At 45.5% G+C, this 21,652-nt stretch overlaps 1 protein-coding gene across 1 annotated transcript; it reads left to right on the plus strand.

Moving 5' to 3' along the window:
* The first annotated feature begins 8,109 nt into the window (after positions 1-8,109).
* LOC110375205 (transient receptor potential-gamma protein) lies at positions 8,110-20,737 on the plus strand. Its single transcript, XM_049841113.2, is given in 18 exon segments — positions 8,110-8,245; positions 8,313-8,358; positions 8,538-8,668; positions 11,665-12,033; positions 12,115-12,645; positions 12,725-12,959; positions 13,366-13,506; positions 13,591-13,730; positions 13,825-14,071; positions 14,142-14,268; positions 15,146-15,341; positions 15,444-15,635; positions 16,145-16,186; positions 16,282-16,465; positions 16,542-16,914; positions 17,059-17,273; positions 17,276-17,351; positions 17,353-20,737. Coding segments are annotated over 16 exon segments (3,444 nt in total). The 5' UTR covers positions 8,110-8,245; positions 8,313-8,358; positions 8,538-8,554; the 3' UTR covers positions 17,615-20,737.
* The last annotated feature ends 915 nt before the right edge of the window (positions 20,738-21,652 follow it).

The following is a 21,652-nucleotide window of genomic DNA, read 5'->3' on the forward strand; positions in this document are numbered from 1 at the left end:
TTGATGGGTACTTATAGTATCTTAAAGATAGATAAGAGTCCTTGTGTATTCTATTGATATCACCAACCTAGTTAGTTCGCACCTTGGTCTCCGTTCAGACTATTAATGTGCTTGGGATGCATGTGAAACGCGGGAAACGACAATCATATAATATTTGACCATCACGTATTAGCTTCTGTATACGGTTTCACCCGCGTCGTGGAACTACTTCTTCCTCGTGGAAAAAACGTGGAAGATAAGGACTAGTTATTCTGTTATATAGAAGCTATACTACTGTTACTGTTACAGCCTTTTTATCGTCCCACTGCTGGGCACAGGCCTCCTCTCACACGGAGAAGGATTGAGCATTAATCTAGAAGCTATACTATCAAGTGAAATTAAAATCCATTCAGTTGCTTTTGAGTGACATTAAAAATTTCGTTCGTGATTGTGGATTTTGTTTCCCTTGCTATCCGACTATCACTATATTTACTAATACCTAACGTTAATGCGCATGTAATGTTCCTGATCCGCTTCCGTGGCACAGCTACCTGCCAGAGATGTTCGGTGTGGGGATAAAAGGGAGCGATAAAGCGGTTAAGGCTTTTCATCCGGTTGCGCGCACTGGTTCCCTCGGGACTCGGGACGCATGAAATCGCGGGAAACTTCTACAAAAAACTTTTTACTTAAATGTTATGTCGTTACGATTGCTCGGAAAGTGGTTGAAACGATTCAAGTAAAATAAATTAAGCGAGAACCTGGGTCACAGGTTACTAAATAGTTACTACGTAATGTGGGGGCGGACATTACATTATTTTGACTTTTACTTATCTACTTACAGTTGTAACTTTCATTGGAAGGTAATGAATAGTGGCTAGCTGCTTTTCAAAGTGGAATCAACGTTTACCTACAATGACCAATGATAATACAATTTTTAAAAAAATATTTTCCTGTAAATAGATTAGCCTGAAATTTTGTCTCACGGAGCAAGACTATTGACAAAATATTAAGATTTGTAGAAACATATTCCGGCCAAAGCACTGGTACTCAGCCGAATCCGGTTAGACTGGAAGCCGACCCCGCCCCCAACATAGCTGGGAAAAGGGCTCGGGAGATGATGAGAAATATTCCGATGTTTGGTAATCTTTTCAAAGAATTTGTACGTGGAGAGTACCTAGTCAGCATTAGGATACTGTTGTACGAGCGAGGTGAGCGCGGCGTGACCCCGCGCTGGCGGGCGCCGCGCGCACTGATTTTATTACTGCGATCCCCCTGAATTGGGGACTCCGGCCACGTCTCACATTCATTTGAGTACGTTTCTTTACAAAATTTACTTAGCACGACACTTACTGCGGACTTAGACTTAAATAAAGTGCCCTTTAACTGTCGTCCTACCAATCAGCATGAATTTGTAAGAGTAAAATAACAAACTCGGTTCGACACTCTTAATTTAGTGTAGATATGTATTTATGTAAAGGGAAAACATTTTTTGTTTATATCGTAAAGGTTGAAAGGTTATACTTGATACTGATGACCATGACAAAATCGTTTTAAATAATTACATTCCTACCTAAGAAGCACAACAAACATTTTACACAAAAGTAATTGTGAGTGGACTCCCCCTCCCCTCTCCCCCACCGCCACGTCGCGTCGCTGGGGACTTTTGGTGTACTAATTAATTACTAGTGCTTAGTTGTATCAAACAGTAGCAAATTGTCTCCAATAAATTATGAAAAAAAGTGTTCCAAAAAGTTGTTTCGGTTGGAACCGTGATCAGATCGTTCGACATGGCAGTCTCGCGTGGCTGCACAGCCGACCTGATCATTGAACAAGCTGTGTGACAGAGGCACATCTATAATGTGCATGTTTGGTCACTCTTTGCACTCGTATATATAACTGTTACGGCGGATGTCGCTTCATTGTCGCGCCGCTGCTTGCATGGAGCGTCGCGCCGCCGCCGTGTGCGCCGCCTATTGTCTTTTGTGAAACTTTTACCAAATGTATAACGAGCAACGGAGAGTTAAAGGATACGATATCCACGTTTAAAAATTCCGCCAGTTACCTAAATCAATAAAAAAACTTTGGTCAAACAGTTTAAATAAAGTTAGTTGAAGGCAATTCTTCATTCTTTTTTCCTGTTAACTCCGATATCCAAGTCGCTAATGTTTCCAACATTGGTGCAAAGGATTCTACATATAAATTGGGAACGAATACCTACAACATATTGTGAATGCTCGAATGCAATGTTAGCAGCACAAGCTGGTACTCTCATTATACATTTAATGTTTTACCCTCTGGACGAGGTTACCTGTCCGCTGGCCGGGCTCCGCACAGCTGTCATGGTCCCCTTCTGTGACTGGTACTAGACTGGAACTCGTTATATTTAAACAGTTCACATGAAACAGTGGCGGGAGCTGATTGGTATCACGGTAACAAGTAAACATGTCGTTATAATGTTGTAGAACAATATTTTCATGTCATCGACATTAGTAATTGCTATTTGTATAAGTAGAGCGTGCGGTGGCGGTGAGCGACGCGCGCCGTGGCGTGGCGTGGCGTGGTGGCCGTCAGTACTGCACTCGTGATGTCACTTCCATGTCACATATATTGATGGATGTATATCCGGGGAGTACCGGGGGAGCTTTTAGATGCTTTCTATACTTGTAGTATAATATACGTAATAATGGTTTCAACTATGTGTTCCGAAACGTTTTCTGCATAGCTGTTTTTTGCAATTCAATGTAAAAGTTCAATTGCTACGGAAAACTTTTTTCGATTATAAATAATTTGTAAAATTATAACATATTTAGTTCCTCTAGAAAGCAAGTGAGCTCGTGAGACACAGTTAGTGCATTGCTCAACACACACAACAGATATTTTAGATGAGGTGTATTTCGACGTATTGCTATTAGACTGGTTCTCAGAATACCAATAAAGGAGAGATTTATAGCAGCGGCAGCAGGTCGCGGGCGCAGGCTCCTGCACCGCTGGGGATATGAATCACATCGCGATACAATACCGACTGTTGTAATATAACAACGTGTATAAATAGCCCTCCACCAGATCCGCCGGGAGCCGTCACTTGCAGCTGCCACGCGGGGCGGGGGAGGGGGGGTGACCAGGGGGTGGGGGAGGCACCAGGAGATCTCTTATCTCTTCGCTGTAGGTTCAGAAGACGTGAAATTATCCTTTATTTTATGTAAGTAGCAATCGTTGCGCCTTGCTATAGTCATCATGTATATGATATCTGCGCAGTAAAGTCAGCTGTGTCCAACTGTTACTCGGCTACCCACGACGATGTCGTCAGGGCATTAGTATCGATTCATTAGAACTGCTCTCGAAGTGTTTCACCGCGATGTTAGGGTCGCCTCGTCGCTACAGAAGCCCTCTAATTTGCCCTACAAGTCGTATTGCGAAGTTACTACGACTTCGCAAATAAAGCTTTTACTCAGTACAGTACTACAGTAAGTTTCCCTCACACTTTATTGTTTATTGTGCTTGCTTCAAAACTATTTAACGCATGATATACAAGAAAAATCATAGAAATACAAAATAGAGTAGTTCAAGAAAATTATACTCAAAAAATAATCACTCATAATGACTATAAACAAGTTTTTTTTTTAAATTGAATATTTAAAAATGAAATATTCATACGTTTGAAAAAAAAAAAAAATTAAACAATAAAGAATAGCCAAATATTTAACAACTTACAAACGTATGAAATTCGTTAATGTAAGTACCGTATAATATACATATACAACAATTATAACAACATGACTACTTCGTTCTGGATTTGCCCAAAGTTTATAAAAACACTTTTCATTAGTTTAATGGTCTTTAAAGCGACTACACTATTTTCGTAGGTGGTGCTACGCGCGGGCTACGTGCGTAGGCCGGGCGTAGCATAGGGCCTCTACGAATTTGTTGCGTAGTCCCCGTAGCAACAAGCTACATAATATGCTACGAAAATTCTTATTTTAATGTTTTGTTTTCGCCTTGTAGCTCGCTTGCTATCTCGTTGGGTACTCTCTTCACATATGAACCTCAGCATCTTATAGTGCAAGTGCAACTTATGAAGACACTAGCTTCTGCCAGCGGTTTCACCCGCATCCCGTGGGAACCTCTGCACGAACCCGGGTAAAAAGCCTATAGCCTTCCTCGATAAATGGGCTATCTAACACCGAAAGAATTGTTCAAATCGGATCAGTAGTTCCTGAGATTAGCGCGTTCAAACAAACATTACCTAAAAGTATCGCGCTTAAATCTAATATCGGTCGTAACAAATCCACTCGCTACCAAACCGTCCCGCTGCGCATGCGCCGGCTAAGTGCGCGCGCGCTGCTGCCAGTACTCACATCTGCATTACTTGTGAGCTTCACACAAATACATATAGGACGATGATGTATCGTACAGAGGCGGTGTCTGTGATCCAAACAGTGATAGACGCAACGAGAGCGCCAGAAGCGCGTCATTTTGATTGTTTTCTAATGTTTGCTAGATATACACAAACTGTTGTGTGTCTGGTTGTGGAGGGCTCTGTGGCGGCTGTCACTCACGGCCCTCTGCACATTGTTGGTGTTCGTAGCGCACGCAACGCCTCGCTGTAGCACTAGATGACGTCAGTTGGCACGTCATCGACGCGTCAATGGTGTCGATGCGGAGCACTCCTTCGAGCGTGGGCTCGCCAGTATGTAGCTAAGGAATGACAGAAGGCACTAAAGTTTATTGTGTTAATAGTTACTTTTTTCTATGATGTTAGATATTTAGTCAGCTGGCACGTACACAATGCGCTGGACGGCATCTGGCGCGCCTGACCTGCCCCGACACTCCCTGATTGTTTATGTAAAAGGCATCACAGAAGTTGCTCATCTGCGCGTCTTAACTCGTAAAACTGTTCGCCGAGTGACTTGTAAAAAGGCGGCAAGTTATTTTTGCCGACGCGTTGAGAAGAGTTCGGACTTTAATGCCGCGATAACAGTATTTCCGGCGAGTTCGCTTGTTTGTCTGTCCCGCCCCACCGTCTGACCCTAACTTGGGTATTTATGGATGCCACTTAATGTGCCGCTTTCACTTCACACTGCTTATTGATTGCGCATCGCCTTATTGATTATCAACAGCAGAGCTTTAAAATTGTTATTTCATGTACAGAACATTTCTACAAAAGCTACTACTAGGTTTTATGAAAAACTATTCACTAACGGATATAATTCAGATTAATATTCTCTTGAAATTGAAACCCTTGTTGTTGCGCGAAGTTCTGTATAAATATCTATATAACACTTTAAAAGTTATCGCAGTATAGCTGCACAGTTTAGAAAATATTTTATTCCATTTTATTGTTTGTAAGGAGTTTCGAATACAAACTTTGTGAACAATAGAAATGCACATGATAATGTTAAACAGGTTTTGTATTTTGTTTTAGCTACATGTAAAAGTCTTTTTTTCTAAAAGTTTTATCTATCTATCTACATGTTTGGTACTCTCTCACTCGCCAAACATAAGTAGGAGTAAACATAATTACCTCTATAATGACCTAACTATTGTTTTTAAGGAGAAATAAATGCTGATTTTGAAAAAAGGAAGGTTTCACGTTCGTTATTTAAATGTCAGACCTTTCGGATAAATTGAGATAAGTTACCCACTTTGTGTGGGAGTGTGCGCGACTCCGCACCTCCCATCTGCCGTCTCCCGGGTAACGCGGCCATTACTTATCTGCATTACTGCTATCTGCTGTCATTCAGCTGGCTATGCTATAAGTATTACACATGTAGGGACATTGTAATATTTTCGCCATTACTAATCTGTCATCATCATCAGCCTTTTTATTTACTGATAGACTTATATCTCTCATAAGAGAAAAAGTGAGTACCTATTACTCACACCGCCATTTACTGTTAAGTATGAAAATGGTCTGAAACTAACAAGCCTTCCCGAGCCAAATATCTGACATCTAAATCACTCAATCTGCATGGATCGTAAATCCATTGTTGAAAATCTCAGCTACTGGGTAATAGTCCTCGGCTACGTCTCGCGGGTGTAAGAGCGGAGCGCGGGGCGCGGGAGTGCAGGGGGAAGGGGCCACAGGGAATGTCTTACATCTGTTTACTGTAATCCTACTCCGTTCCCAGACAAAAATCCCTCAAGTGGATTCTAGAGGATTAAATAAAGGCGTAAGATCTCAATCCTACACGGAATATAAGAATTACCTGTACTTAAGTAAATAGTCGACAAGGCACGCTAAGTTTACATCATGGCAACAGTACGAGCTTCGAGGAAAATGCTTGATTAAATTGAATGAACTCGCTTTAATTAGATGCCCTAACCAGTAATTAAGTTAAACACAAAATACTTTTCTGATAACAAATGTGTCCCAACAGGCGGGTCCCCGGCCCTCCACAGACCACATGACGTGGTGCTGCGAGTGGTCAGCGCCGCGACCCTTGCCTCGCTCGCGCACTTTATGCAAGGGATTTACGTTTGTGTTTGATTCGTACACATGATGTCAGCTCTAATCTGATTCAGAGAGCAATGAATCCATATGGATTCAATACAATAACATGTCTGATGAAAAGCTACTTAATTTATTTATAATATTTGTGTTGGTGCTCGGTAGCGGTATATAGGCGTGAGCTCAGATCAACACTTTTTAAATCACGTGTTTGATCAATGTTCTGTATGTAAACTAAAACATGTTCATATTTTATATAAATTATGTACCTATATCAAAATAAAACTATTTACCTGTCCGGTTGCTATGAGATTTTTAGGGGTAAGCTACAAAGTAGAATCCGGGAATGATAGATTATTATTAATCGCTGAGTTGATAGAAAGGAAAATGAATGAAATAGGTACCTATTCCATTTTCTTTTCAAAAATTGCTGAGCATATTAAACTCCCCGGGGAGCCGTAAACCGCCTATTTTTGCGAAACTAATCAATTTTCTTAATTCTCCGCCTTCAACGACGTCAAGATTAATATTTTGTACAAGGATTTAATTTGGAAGCGCTGAGCTTGATACATTACGTAATACGGCAATAATGGCGTCCTCCGGCCGCCTCGCAGCGAGACGTGCTGCTAACTCAGTTATACGAGCATGTCGCGTTCAATTAGCTGAACGAGCGTTAAACGTGATCACAATTGTATCACTAATAACTCATAAGAACAACTGATCTCTAGCGACAACGTTGCTTATAAGTGGAAAACTTGTAAAGTTCCGTTGCAATATATTCGCTAGGTATGGTCGTGAAGCCCTCGCCTCGCTCGCTAAAGTTTTGGGAACTTTGCGAGAGCGCTGAGTGAGTTTGAGTGTGCCAGCCTAGTTCGTGGATGCTGATGCTCTCTAACTCTTAGATAAATGTGATATTTTTCCTTGTAAATAATTAATACTACGAAAACCTTTCATATAATAAAGAGTAAACATTTTTTATTATTTTTTTAATTGAAAAGTTATTCCACTGTCTGAAGCAAGACTATCCCCAACACACATAGGAACATTTTATCCGGGTACTGGCAGTAGTTCCCACGGGACATGGATGAAACTGCGGGAAAGCGGCCAGTAATAAGTACATATAATATGTCAGTATGTATAATATGTCAGTCGCTCCATGTAAAATACTTACTTGTACTCAGAATGGTAATTTTTTTAAAGATTTTAAAAAAATTGTAATCTCGGGCGATGAACTTAAAAAAATGTTTTGGTTAATTTAAAATCACGAGCAAAACAGTCACTTTGGTGTTAGGTGTTCTGACGGATACATTTTGTGCCGGATTTGGCCATACTTCATAAAAAATCAATTTTTTGAGGCAATTTTTTGATTATTTCCTATGAGAGAATGAGAGATTTAGAAAGATTTAGTTAGTTATATGACCTCTAAATTTATAATTTATGATTAGACTTGTATGTCGTTGTAAAAATATGTAGATATAAACAAACGTCAATGATGCCAGATACCCGGAGAGGACTGTATATTGTCGGTGTTCTCTCAGTATACACGGACTGCGAAATTAACGCGTAACTTTTACGACACGGCAACGTATACACATCTGTACACAAAAATATTTTACGATGCAATAACAATAAATAAAGAGCTTTGAACTCACGTCCGAACTTGCAGATCGGAGACAAGCAGCGGGCGAGCGGGTCCGGGGGAGGGGAGGCAGTGGGAGCCGCCTGGGGAGTCCAGGGCAGCAGCGGGCAGCAGGCACGCTGGAGGCGCTGCGGCGCCACTCGCGGCAGATCGCCGCGCGTCGCGAGCGCCGCGTGCAGGTAGCGCCCCCCGGCGGCGGCGGCGCTGGCTGCGCGCGGCGCTCGCTGACGCCTGCTTGTGTTTCAGTTCACGGAGCGGACGCGGGATGGCGCGCGCGGCGGCTCCGGCGCCGGTGAGTGCGCGCGCGGCGGCGCCCTGCGAGTGCGCTCGCAGTCCGCCGCCCGCCCTCGCTAAATATATCCCGTCCGCATTGCAACGCGGTGAATCGTCGCGCAGGCCGCTCTCGCCAGCACGCGCAGGCTGGCGCGCTGCGGGGCGCGGCCGCCGCTGACGGGTAGTGTGTGTGCGCAGAGAGCGGCAACTCGGAGATGTCGGGCGGCAGCGGCGGCGGCGGCGGCGACGCGCGGCGCCCCTCCACCTGCCGCGTGGAGCTGGGCGCGCTGCTGGCGCCGGAGCCGCGCCCGCTCGACAACAAGGTCAAGGTAGGCCTCCCCGCGCGGACCTGTCTCTCTGTCGACGAGCCCGCGGGTCTCGCATCATCACAGTCTAGGTATAGCTAGTGCTTTTCCGTTACAGAAGAGGCAGGCCCCCCCGCGGTACGCATACAAGGTGTGCACCTGCACCTGAGCTACGTATAGCATCAAGTATTATTATTAGCTTTAACGGTTGCAGTACGGCGTGTACACATGTATTTCGTAGCAAACATACGCTTCTGGTATTTTTTCAGGTCGACCATGCATCAATGTTTGTTTAGTTTATTATACCGAGACCTTTAGTTTTTTCCTAGTCAAAATTTAAGATGCTTTTTTGTTTCCCTTAGACTGAGATACGCGAAAACGTCTTTCAGTATCTGGTTGGTGAAGTAGCTAGTTCTGTGAATGTGGCATTGGCGTTATTGTGCGAGGTACTGCAGAGTAGACCATATGACGATGTGCTTCAAGTGGTGGTGTGAGCGTGTGGCTGTGTCGCTTCAAGTAGGGAGCACTCCCCTCCCCGCCCGCACCAGCTCCTGCGCGGTTGCAAATGTTATGCGCAGGACATGTCTACATTACCGATCTATCCGTTGTTTTGCGATTAGAGATTAAATTTTGATATTACTTCCATATCAATTATGTCAAAATTTAAATCTCTAATCTCAAAACATTGGATACAGCGGTTATAGAAACCCGCAGTATAACTACAAGGACTTAAATTGGTAGATAAGTTTATGAAATTGTTAGGTTACATACTAACTAAGGTATATCGTCTAGCATTCAAATTGAAGTTAACTTAATCTAACTTTGCGAACGGCATGGATGCAAGTTTAGCTTCAACCTCAGAAGTTGGAGGATAATTGAAAAATTCTTAGCAAGTCGAAAGCCGAGGGTACTCTGTTATGCTACATGAGCCGCTTTAAGCTTTCACGGAGTATTATTAACAAAACTTTGCATATTCCCAAAAGAGCAAATTCTGTTGTAACTTTTTTGTGTTCTGTTCCGTCGGCGTCTATTGAAACCTACAGGGTGATTTGTAACCAGAGGGTGAAATTATTTGCAATATATTTTTAGCATGAAAATTCATACTTGTATTAGAACTTTTTGAAAATAAAATAATTTCAAGTGTAACACTTTAAGATATAAGTATTTATGCAAAAAAATACAATGCAAAAGACCTATAAGTAGGTACCTACAATTAAAGCCCTGTATAATATTATCCTCTTATAGGAAATCACACTGTAGGTATAGAATGATCCACAGTACACAGCATACACTAGGTACCACTATTCATGGTTGCTGGCAGTTGGAGAAGTCGTTCAGTTCAGCTAAAGCGAGGAACACGTGAGGGGAGCTGCGATTGATGACTCGAGGAATATTTTGAAAGCGACGTCTCAAGTTAAACACAACCCCGCTTCAAGTAAAGTCTGGAAATCTTTTGACATGCAAATAGGGTTATTTAGCTTCGGTATCTATCACAACGGTTGGCGCCTGTCTTGCTATTGTAAATTAAAATAGGTATAAATTTTCATAGGTAATTCCTGTGTGTACACAAAAGAAATAAACTTAGGTATAATTATATGTAGAGCCGAAAACAAAAATCTCATTGTCTTTGTACAGTGTTACTAAGTGTGAGTATATGGTAAATATTTCTCTTTCTCAGCAAAGAATATATCCCTACTACATTCAAGTAACGCACAGATTTATTTGACGTTCGATCATCCATTGTATTGATGTTGCGTGGTCTCCGCATTACTCCGGGAAGCTTATTTCTCGCATCTAATTTGAAATTGTATCGCGTCTCAAAGTTTAGCAATAAGGTGTCGATGCCGTGGTGCGGGGCGACACTCGACACACATAATGATACAAGTACTATACGTGTAACGATGTAGGTATCTACGTATTGATTGTTTGTAGTGTTCGAGCAGTAGTGGTGCGTGGTGGGAGCAGTTCCTACAACATTCGCAAGCGGCACGAGCGCCTCGCCTATCAATGAAACAATAAAAACGTTTTATTTAAGTATGTCGGAACGAATCTCTCGGCCGGCTCGCAATGAGAGCTCAAACACGTAAACATTTACACGAGAACTAGTCATCGAGTGGAGACGTCTGCTCGCCGGGCCGTCTCTCTCGTTGGTTTATAGCTTTACAATAGGCAGGAGCGTGCGCTGGCCCGGTCCGGTAATACCGCGGCTGTAAAACGTTCGTGACTAGCTTTATGAACGTGAAGCCGTTCGGGAGCGAAGATATCGTAGGTTAACTAGAGGCGTGCGGCGCCGCCCCCGGCCGCGACCTATTTGCATAATGAGTGGCGCGGTGACGTGCAGCGCCGCGCCGGCCCCGAGCCTGCACCGCGCGGCTCGAACGCTCACATTCTGTATTGCTCCCTCATTTCGCTACTTTGCTACGTGCCCTCGATATCCATAATGTTATATTGTACAATGTTACTACAGAGCGTCAAAATTCCATTAAGATCGGACACGTACGTCGTATACCCGCCAACGTAAGCTGCCGGCTTTATTTCACATTACAAGTACACACATACTAGGAGTTACCGGCTTTGCCCTGTTTTAGACGCTATAGCTACCTAGCAACAGAACAGCCCGGCTCGATCATTATCTGGACGAGATTGTATATTACGTACATACATTGTAGAAGGTGTTCGAGCTGAGCGTATCGCATGGCTACGACTACGTCGAGCGATACGTGCATGACTCGTTTCATTAGCTTTACCTATCTACTTGAGAGTCGATGTATTCCCAGGCCGGGAATTGGGATCGATGAAATTATACTTATAGGTAGGTTTTTCGCTTAGGTTATTACTCGTACGATCACGAATGTACAATCTGCAATACGACATACTTATTTAATAGGTAGGTACATGTAGTACTTAACAAGATAGCAAATGCATCTAATAGTCACATTTGAGGCGAGGGTCATCGGTTGATATTTTATTATGTTGAATAGTAACGGCAAGTAATAGTAAACATTTGGTGTGGTCGATAGCGGCACAGCATTCATGGCATGACGGAGGAGGAGAACGTGGTGCGGCCGCACCAGGAGATGGCCGTGCTGTCGCTGGAGGAGAAGAAGTACCTGCTGGGCGTGGAGCGCGGCGACGTGGCGGGCACGCGGCGCGTGCTGCAGCGCGCGCGCGACACCGCGCACATCAACGTGGACTGCGTGGACCCGCTGGGCCGCAGCGCGCTGCTCATGGCCATCGACAACGAGAACCTCGAGATGGTGGAGCTGCTGCTGGAGTTCGGCGTGGAGACCCGCGACGCGCTGCTGCACGCCATCTCCGAGGAGTTCGTGGAGGCCGTCGAAGCGCTGCTCGACCACGAGGAGCGCACCCGCAAGCCTGGCGAGCCCAACGTGAGTAACCTGATGCCGACTTTAACCAGTCCATGCATCTCGAGGAATGAGAAGACGGAACAGAACGCTTACATGTTACAGAGCTGGGAGGCGCTGCCGCCGGAGACGGCGACGTTCACGGCGGACATCTCGCCGCTGATCCTGGCGGCGCACCGCGACAGCTACGAGATCATCAAGCTGCTGCTGGACCGCGGCGCGGCGCTGCCCGTGCCGCACGACGTGCGCTGCGGCTGCGACGAGTGCGTGCGCTCGCGCCGGGAGGACTCGCTGCGCCACTCGCGGTCCCGCATCAACGCCTACCGCGCACTCGCCTCGCCCTCGCTCATCGCTCTCTCTTCCAAAGACCCAATTCTAACGGCGTTCGAGCTTTCTTGGGAATTGCGACGACTTTCTGCCCTCGAACATGAGTTTAAGACTGAGTACCAAGAGCTGCGCGCGCAGTGCCAGGAGTTCGCCACAGCGCTGCTGGACCACACGCGCACCTCGCACGAGCTGCAGGTGCTGCTCAACCACGAGACGGGGTCGCCGCAGGTGCCCCTGCCCGAGCCCGGAGCACCCGAAAGGATGCGCCTGTCTAGACTCAAACTTGCTATTAAATTAAGGCAAAAAAAGGTAACGTAAGTTCTTATTATAGATTTAGTGAATAATAATCGGTTCTGGTGAAGCGTTGTAAGTGGTCGGTGTTGTGCAGTTCGTGGCGCACCCGAACGTGCAGCAGCTGCTGGCGTCGATCTGGTACGAGAGCGTGCCGGGCTTCCGGCGCAAGAACATGCTGCTGCAGGCGGCGGAGATGGTGCGCATCGGCGCCATGTTCCCTCTGTACTCGCTGGCGTACATCGTGGCGCCGCACTCCGCCGCCGGCCGCACGCTGCGGAAGCCATTCATCAAGTTCCTGTGCCACTCCGCCAGCTACTTCATGTTCCTATGTGAGAGATCACATTTTACTTTCCATCTATTCCATTCATTTAGTGCAGGCCTGTCCAAACTAGGTGGGACCTAATGCCAACAAAATTTACTAAATACATTGGGTGCCGCAAAATATGTATTCATAAAGGTGAAATACCAATATCAATATTTTATTAACTACTTTTTCGAGTGAATGGTGATGTGTTCGAAGTGATCAAATACAAAACATTTGAATTTCATCTCGATTAAATATATATATGTTCATAAATGTATTTTAACATAATACAAATACTATATTTTTATATCACGGACATAAAAATACTAGGTGCGTTTTCAAGCCACATATGGCTATGTCTAGCTTTCGCCGACTTGAATTAGATTTTCCTACTTGGAGCTTTAGCCGTAACAATAATAATCGTATTTCAGTTCTGCTGATTCTGGCGTCGCAGCGCATCGAGACTGCAGCGGGAGGCCTGCTGTGGGGCGCAGCGCCTCACGGCGAGCCACTGTCGCGTCGCGGCGCTCCGCCCTCGCTTGTCGAGTGGCTCATCCTAGCCTGGGTCAGCGGTCTGTATCAGCTGAGGATACTTATTGTAATGTCGCGCTAATGTGTTGAGGATAGAGTGAGATGAGGTGTGAGTAATATTGCAGGTCTGATCTGGAGCGAGGTGAAGCAGCTGTGGGACATGGGGCTGCGCGAGTATGTGCACGACATGTGGAACGTGATAGACTTCGTCACCAACTCGCTATACGTCGCCACTGTCGCGCTGCGGATCGTCTCACATTTTCAGGTAAATACTGTACTAAATGTAACATATTATATAATGTGAATGTAATAATAATGATCATGTATAGTCAACACTCACACCCGTCTCTTTGGATCAGGTGCGCCGAGAGATGTCAGCCGGTATGCAGTGGAACCAGCCGCGCGAGAAGTGGGACGCTTGGGACCCGATGCTGCTGTCCGAGGGGCTGTTCTCCGCCGCCAACATCTTCAGCAGCCTCAAGCTGGTGTACATCTTCAGCGTCAACCCGCACCTGGGGCCACTGCAAGTGTCTCTGAGCCGCATGGTGCTCGACATCCTCAAGTTTTTCGTGCTGGACATACTGGTGATCTTTGCCTTCTCGTGTGGTGAGTAGCATGCTGGCAGCAGCGAGCCGGTGGCGCTCGCGCCGGCGCTGGTGACACGCTTGTGCTGCAGGTCTGAACCAGCTGCTGTGGTACTACGCGGACATGGAGAAGAAGCGCTGCACCACGGGCACCTCGCTCACCGCCAACGGCACCTTCCCCGACCCCGACGCCTGCATCGTGTGGCGACGATTTGCTAAGTAACAACACTGTATTCTTTATAACATAACTTTCCTTAGTTTCTTAATGTCAGATCCCAGTAACAAAAACGTTTCGTTATGATTACGAATGTAAATAACACTCTGTAAACGGTTCGTAACTGGCCAATTAAAAAAATCTAAAAAGAGCTATAAAGGAGCAGTGGGAAGTGACTAGGTATTTATGCTATAACTATAAGTACATTTTTGCTTAAGTGAATAAAATTGTATCAAAGTATTTAACTGCTCCAGTTATGTTACTGTGCTGTTATATTGTACACGGTAGTTTGGCTGGCAGCCATGTTGTTGTTGATGCCTTAGTTATAGTTCCAGATGATGGCTCCGGCCTTTGGATACGATAATAAAAGCTGTTTGCATAAAAAATATAGTTTGTGTTTACATTCGTACAGCACATTCGATAGGAGAAATAGCGAAATCATTGTTTATGACGAGTGAGTGTTTTACTGGAACACAACATCTTGGTGTCTTGGTGAAATCTGCTGTCATTTAGATCATTCGGTCACAGTTTAGTTCATCCACCTAGCTAGCTTTTTCCAAACTATGTTGGGGTCGGCTTTGGGTCTTACTGACATTCAAATGGGATATTCTCAATTTAATTTATACTATCTACCTATCTACACTGTACACACGTATTTTTAGAAATGTATTCTTCTCAAATCTAGGTATAAAAATTCTAGATTTTGAGCAATAGAACTTCGAGGACGGCAAGTTATGATAACTTAATAAATTATATTATTTGCGATGTTTGATCGTACCTACGTAGGTACCTATTTAGAGAACATAGCATGCCAGATGTAAGTTTGTTGACGATTAAATTGCGACAGAAATAAGCTATAAAGGTATTGCAACTGTGCTGCAGCTTGTTCGAGACGATGCAGACGCTGTTCTGGGCAGCGTTCGGGCTGGTGGACCTGGACTCGTTCGAGCTGGACGGCATTAAGATCTTCACGCGCTTCTGGGGCATGCTGATGTTTGGCACGTACGCCGTCATCAACGTCATCGTGCTGCTCAACCTGCTCATCGCTATGATGAACCACTCCTATCAACTCATTTCTGTAAGTCTGTTGCCTCTGATTAATGTCATAAAGCTAAGCGGAAAAAGAAATAGCACAGTTTTATAGTTTCAAATGACATAATGGTGATCGGAACGTTTGCAGGAGCGTGCGGACGTGGAGTGGAAGTTCGCACGCAGCAAGCTGTGGATCAGCTACTTCGAGGAGGGCGGCACGGCGCCTCCGCCCTTCAACGTGATCCCGTCGCCCAAGTCCGCGCTGTACGCGTGGCGCTGGCTGCAGCGGCGCCTGTGCGGGCACGCGCGCGCCAAGCGCGAGCACATGCGGACCATACGAGTGCGTTACCTCTGCCCCCTGCCCACCCCTATGTGTACCTGCACGCCATCACGCCCAAGAGACGCGTTAACCATACACCCGAGTTTTTGCCTAAATCAACTATCTATTGACATAATAATATCATATGACAACCTCGATGGCGCAATGGTCACCATGCCGGACAGCCAAACCTGAGGTCCCGGGTTCGATTCCCGGTTCGGTCGACATTTGTGTGATGAGCATGCTTGTTGGCCGTGGTCTGGGTGTTACAGTATGTATTTATAAATATTTATATATGTAGCTATATGTAGTTTATCAGTTGTGTTAGCACCCATAACACAAGTTAATTAATAACTTACCATGGGGCTAACCAACCGTGTGTGAAAACGTGTCCCGGCATTATTAACGTGTCCCGGCATTATTATAATGACAATATTCTCAGAAAAAGAACCACTATGTGTTAAGTAAGTAGATAGTGTACTGATCAGAAAACGTACCTAACAAGACTTTTTTGTTTTTATTATTCGCAGAGAAAAGCAAAACAAGCAAATGAAAGAGACTTCCGCTATCAGGTTAGTGACCAAAATATTTATTTACTTTTAATTTCCCCTTTTGTTAAGTTGTCATGTTGAAGCGCTGTGTGGTGACGCTTGTGTCTACATCGCAGGCTATAATGCGCAACCTGGTGCGGCGCTACGTGACCGTGCAGCAGCGGCGCGCGGAGTGCGGCGGCGTCACCGAGGACGACGTCAACGAGATCAAGCAGGACGTCAGCGCCTTCCGCTGCGAGCTCGTCGAGATCCTGCGCAACTCCGGCATGAACACCTCCACCGTCAACGCCGGGGCACCAGGTACGGCGCACTACAGCGCGTACATCTATCACTAAATAATAACGTTCCGTTAAATCGTACCTGGAACTGTTCACAGGAGGCGGTGGCGGCAAAAAGAATAGGCAGAAGGAGCGTCGCCTAATGAAAGGCTTCAACATCGCGCCGGGCGGGTCCCTGGCGCCGGTGGACGAGTTCCTGGCGTCCCTGCACCACGAGCACGGCGGGTCGCACGGCGCGGCGCACCACGCGTCGCTGTCGGCGCTGCTGGGCGGCCGCCTGCGCACCAGCCAGTCCAGCCTGTCGGACGGCGGCGCCGGCGCCGGCCTGGCCGCCTCGCGCCGCAAGCCCGCGTCGCACAAGCGCCGCTGGGGCACCATCATCGAGGCCGCGCGCGCCGCCCGCGTCTCGCGCCTCATCGGCCGCTCCAGGTCAGAGGACTCCGTCTGCGATCATGCACGACAGTCGCCCAGGTAACTAATAGCATTGTTTCTTTAATTTCTTTATTTTATTTATTTATTCCTTGATTTCAGGAACTAATAATAATGCTTTAATATCTCTGTATTCTAACATTTTATCTTGGATGCATTCCTGAGTATCTACTGTTTTTTTATCAGTGGTAGCGAGCGTTCCGACTCCGGCAGTGATTCCCAGCGTAGCCCGGAGCGCACCACCCGCAGCGGTCCACTCCACCCGCTGTCAGCGCTGGCGGCGCTCAAACGCAAGCGGAAGAAGTTCTCCGACTCGCGACGCGCCGGGGCCGAGGCGCGCGCGGCGGCCGGGCCCGAGGCGCTGCAGCGCGCCAGCTCCGTGCCGGCGCGGCCGCCGCCGCTGCCCGCCGCCCCGCGCCGCCGCCCGCCTCCGTGTCGCCGTCCACCACGGCGGAGAGCGTGGCGGGCGCGGCGGCAGCCGGAGCCGCTGCTGGCCAGCCTGGACGACGACGCGCACAAGGTGGGCTGGCACGAGGCGGGCGGGCGCGCGCGCGGCGCGGCGCCGGCTGAGCCGCGTGTGCTGGGTCCGCAGGAGGCGTGCGGGCGCTGCGGGTTCGAGGCGGGCGCGGCGGCGCCGGAGGAGGAGGGCGCGCCGTGCGGGCGCTGCGCGGCGCTGGCGCGGCTGGCGGGCGTCACGCCGCTGCACGGCCACGCGCCGCACCACTCGGCGGGCTGGCTGTAACACCGGCTGCACTCAGCCCTCTGATCGTCCGTTCCAGCGCAGCTCGAGTGCTTTCGGCTGCCGCAGCACAATTCCTCGCTAGTCGCACTTCGCTGTAGCTACATATAGTTAAATGAGAGACGCAAGTTAGTTAAGTTGATCATTCGTGTTGATGACCAAGAGCATCAAATAGTAGCATGCACTCAATAATTGTCGCAGTGTATTTATACATCGTGATCGAATCTTAAATTAACCTGGCTGATCACTTGACAAGCGATGTCTACGAGCTACAGACAATTTTTCAATGTACCTCATAGGCAGTACACATGGTAGATACCTATTACAAACAAAAATTATTCAGTTTCTTTTTCGTCTGAGGGGGCTGCTGCAATGCAATCATCGACTTAAATTCATCGGCTTGCTTACGTACCTACGTAGGCAGGTAACCTAGCTTAGAAGATTGTACAGATCCGCATCTGAAGGTCTAGGGATTGCAACAAAATGAGAATAGTTGGTACGTCCTCCTCGCAAAACTAAAAGGATTCTGAGGTCTCAATAAAGACTGAATAAAATGAGCGTGGTATGACGAAGTGGAATATGAAACGATCACGATGATCATGAAGTTATAAGTACACTGCGATTTTTCTATTCATATATCTACTTAGTAAATACTAATACATAAATACTATGTATCCGTCACCGCCAACTGGTGAAAATAGCCATTCAATCAAAATAGGTAGTCCTTTGATTGAGCAACAACGCCGTTCATTAAACGCATCAGTGGTCAGTCTATAGCGTCAGGGGCGCCGAGACTATGACACGGCGACAGAGCGACAGATTGTTCCGTGAAAATGTATGAAATCGAATAATGAAAATGATAATAAAAAATAAAATAACCTGTCCCGTCAGTGATCTATCATCACTGACAGGACTATTGCAGCCAATACGCCTGATATAGTGGTGATAGATCGATTAGCGCGCCGCGCGATGATAGTCGATGTCACCGTCCCGCATGACGAGAACCTCGTGAAAGCTGAGAAAGAGAAACAAATAAAATATCTTGACTTAGCGCACGAGGTTGTCGCCATGTGGAATGTCGACACGGCTGTTATTGTGCCGATTGTCATTACGGCCAATGGTCTAATAGCCAAGAGCCTCGACCAAAACCTCAGGAGGCTCTCGTTAAGCGGCTGGATCAAGGGATTGATTCAGAAGGCAGTACTCCTTGATACGGCGCGTATTGTGAGGAGGTTTCTGTCTCTGGGACCCTAACCACCGGTACCTTGGACCCTGTGCCCGATATCGGTGGCCATCTATTTTTTATATTTTTAAATGTTTTTTTATTTATTTTTTATAATCTAATATTTAAAAATATAAATAATATGTTGAAAGTTAAATAAATGCACTAAAATAAAAAATATGAAGCTGCATCTGTGACGCTTAGTTGGAAATGCCTTCTAGAGATCGCGCCACTTCTGTGATACGGCGGAAAATTGTAGAACAACTTATTTATTTTGCATGCAACCTCCGCGAAGTCAACGAATCGTTTTTCTGGATGGATGTTTATACGCACATAAGTTTGATTAAATTGTTATTTCCACCAGTTGGCTGCGACAACACTATACATTACCTATTACCATTACCTAGGGGATAAATCTTCCTATAATATTATAACGAAGACATATTTTATCAAACACCAATTAGTTAAGTAGCTACAAAATATTTTAAAATACAAATTAAGTATTTATATTACATTAAAGTAAGAAATTATTTTATATACGTTTTAAGATAAACTTACATAATATACTGACAGTGGGTTGACCTAAAATACCGGTATTTATATACGATTTGTATTGTTTCTCAGCCCCATACTGTGTCAGACAAACGAATTAGCACAAGATATACTGATATGATACACAGGCAGCACAGTCTGTCCTGTGTCACAGGGCGCAGCTCACCGCACAACGACTGGCTCCTGTTCCGTCGTAGTCTAAGTTAACTAATAGCCGGTACTTACTAAATATAATCATCATGTGTTCCAGAAAGTTTCCACTATACCTTACTCGGTCAGCGCACACGCAATATTCTTACTATACTAATTAAGGACGAACAATATGAAACAGGGATTTTTAAATGAAACATGTTATACTACTTACCTAAATATCCGATGCCGGTATGAAATACCCCTGAAGTTTTATAAGACACGTTAGATTAAGTAGGAAGTAGAGGAATAGTTGATAATGGACACGTGTCGCAATATTTAATTGATCCGATGAGATGCACACCGCTCGTCCGCCAGACGGGACGGTGCCTTCCGGGAGATTTAGTTTTATTACTTTGAGTAAAAAAGTGGAATTAGAAATGATAATAGACAATGAGTCGTGAATGCGATGCTGCGAGTGTAGATGTCTGTCAGGATATAGCACACAAAACGAGCGCCTCACTACTTGCCTGTTCATTGTTGTATGTACCACTTAACTTATTTATTGTAAGTGCCTAAGTATCAGGAATCCAGTTTCAGGGCCGACAGGAATCTGCCGCAGCCCAATACAAATACATATCCCGTGATAACAACAAGACAAAAATAAGTTTACAGATATCCCATTCGTTTATACTGGTAACAAGGGATATCTGTTAACTCAATCTTGACTGGAATTCTGTTGACTTATATACTTTTGGTACACAATTCAGAAACAATTTACTAATAGATATTCTACAATGTCTCATCACGTGATCTAGATTGCTGAAGTTATTTTATCGAAAATATGCAAATCCCTCATGATGCAGCCTTTCCGTACAAAAAATGTACTTGATCATGCCTTTTATTATTGATAACAGGCCGTAGCCTGCGTGAGTAAATGAGAAGGCTGCAATGTGCAGGCAGGCGGGAGGCGGTGGAGTGCTCGGCGGCCGCGCCACACATCGAGGCGCGGTCGCCGCGTGTGTCACTGTGTATCTTATAGTTGAGCGAGTGCTGGCCCCCCAGCACGACCAGAGGCCTTCACACGTGTTTAGTTGTTCGCCGCGGTCGGCCACCCGGCCGCGCCGGCGCATAATCGATTATATTTTGTAAAGAATTGTTATTTATTTATACATTATATTTGTATATAACGGTGCGATGTTTAATAAAATAAGCACTATTCAGTGAGTTGTTTTATTACAATGCCTCTTCCACTCTTTGCTTCAGCCCACCAACTTGAAACGAAAGAGAACAGTCACAGCACACAAGTAAAAAACGTATGTGTTAGGTACATGTTATTCTAAGGTACGTAAATGACAAACTTCAATATCCGTTCAGCAGTTAGCATCAGCAGTTATAGCTGGGCGTATCTCTAAACGGATAGGCTCTATACCAGAGCACAGCCAGATGTCACGTTTTTGGCGGGAAAGACTATCCCATCATCTCCCGAGCCTTTTCGCAACTTTTCCCAACTGTGTTGGGATCTGCTTCCAGTCTAACCGGATTCAGCTGAGGACCAGTGCTTTACAAGGAGCGACTGCCTATCTGACCTCCTGACACCGGACAGACAAAGAAAGGAAAAGGGAGCGTAAACAACTAGAAGGAAAATAGCCTAACAGAATAGATAAGATATTATCGGAACAAAGTGCCTATATCGTTTATAATGTCCTCATCCGCCGGGTACGAAAACTAGTATAGATAGTTCAACCACAGATTATATAATAGTGTTAGGAGCCAAGATATAGCAACACTCACGAACCTATATAAGCAACGTCACACCGTTGACAGTTCTCTTTTGCTCGAGTGTCGTCGCGGCGGTTACATCTCCCAAGGGACGTGAGACATTATTTTTCAAACTTTTGTACCTCTCTATAATTTTTTGATAATTTGTGTGTTAATTTAATGTGCGATAATTGTTATTTTGTTCCTTAATTAAAAATAAAGATTTGAATGATTTGAGTCGTGTGTTGTGTTGTTTTTTTTTAAATATCCGAGCTTCTGATTCCTAAAATCAGAAGTGGGATAAAGAATAGCTTCACTCGCCCACTAGATATCTGGTAAAATCATTTAAGGAACAAAATATCAAAATATTTTTCTAC

The sequence above is a fragment of the Helicoverpa armigera genome, chromosome 10 (assembly GCF_030705265.1).
Source record: "Helicoverpa armigera isolate CAAS_96S chromosome 10, ASM3070526v1, whole genome shotgun sequence".
Classification (NCBI taxonomy): domain Eukaryota; kingdom Metazoa; phylum Arthropoda; class Insecta; order Lepidoptera; family Noctuidae; genus Helicoverpa; species Helicoverpa armigera.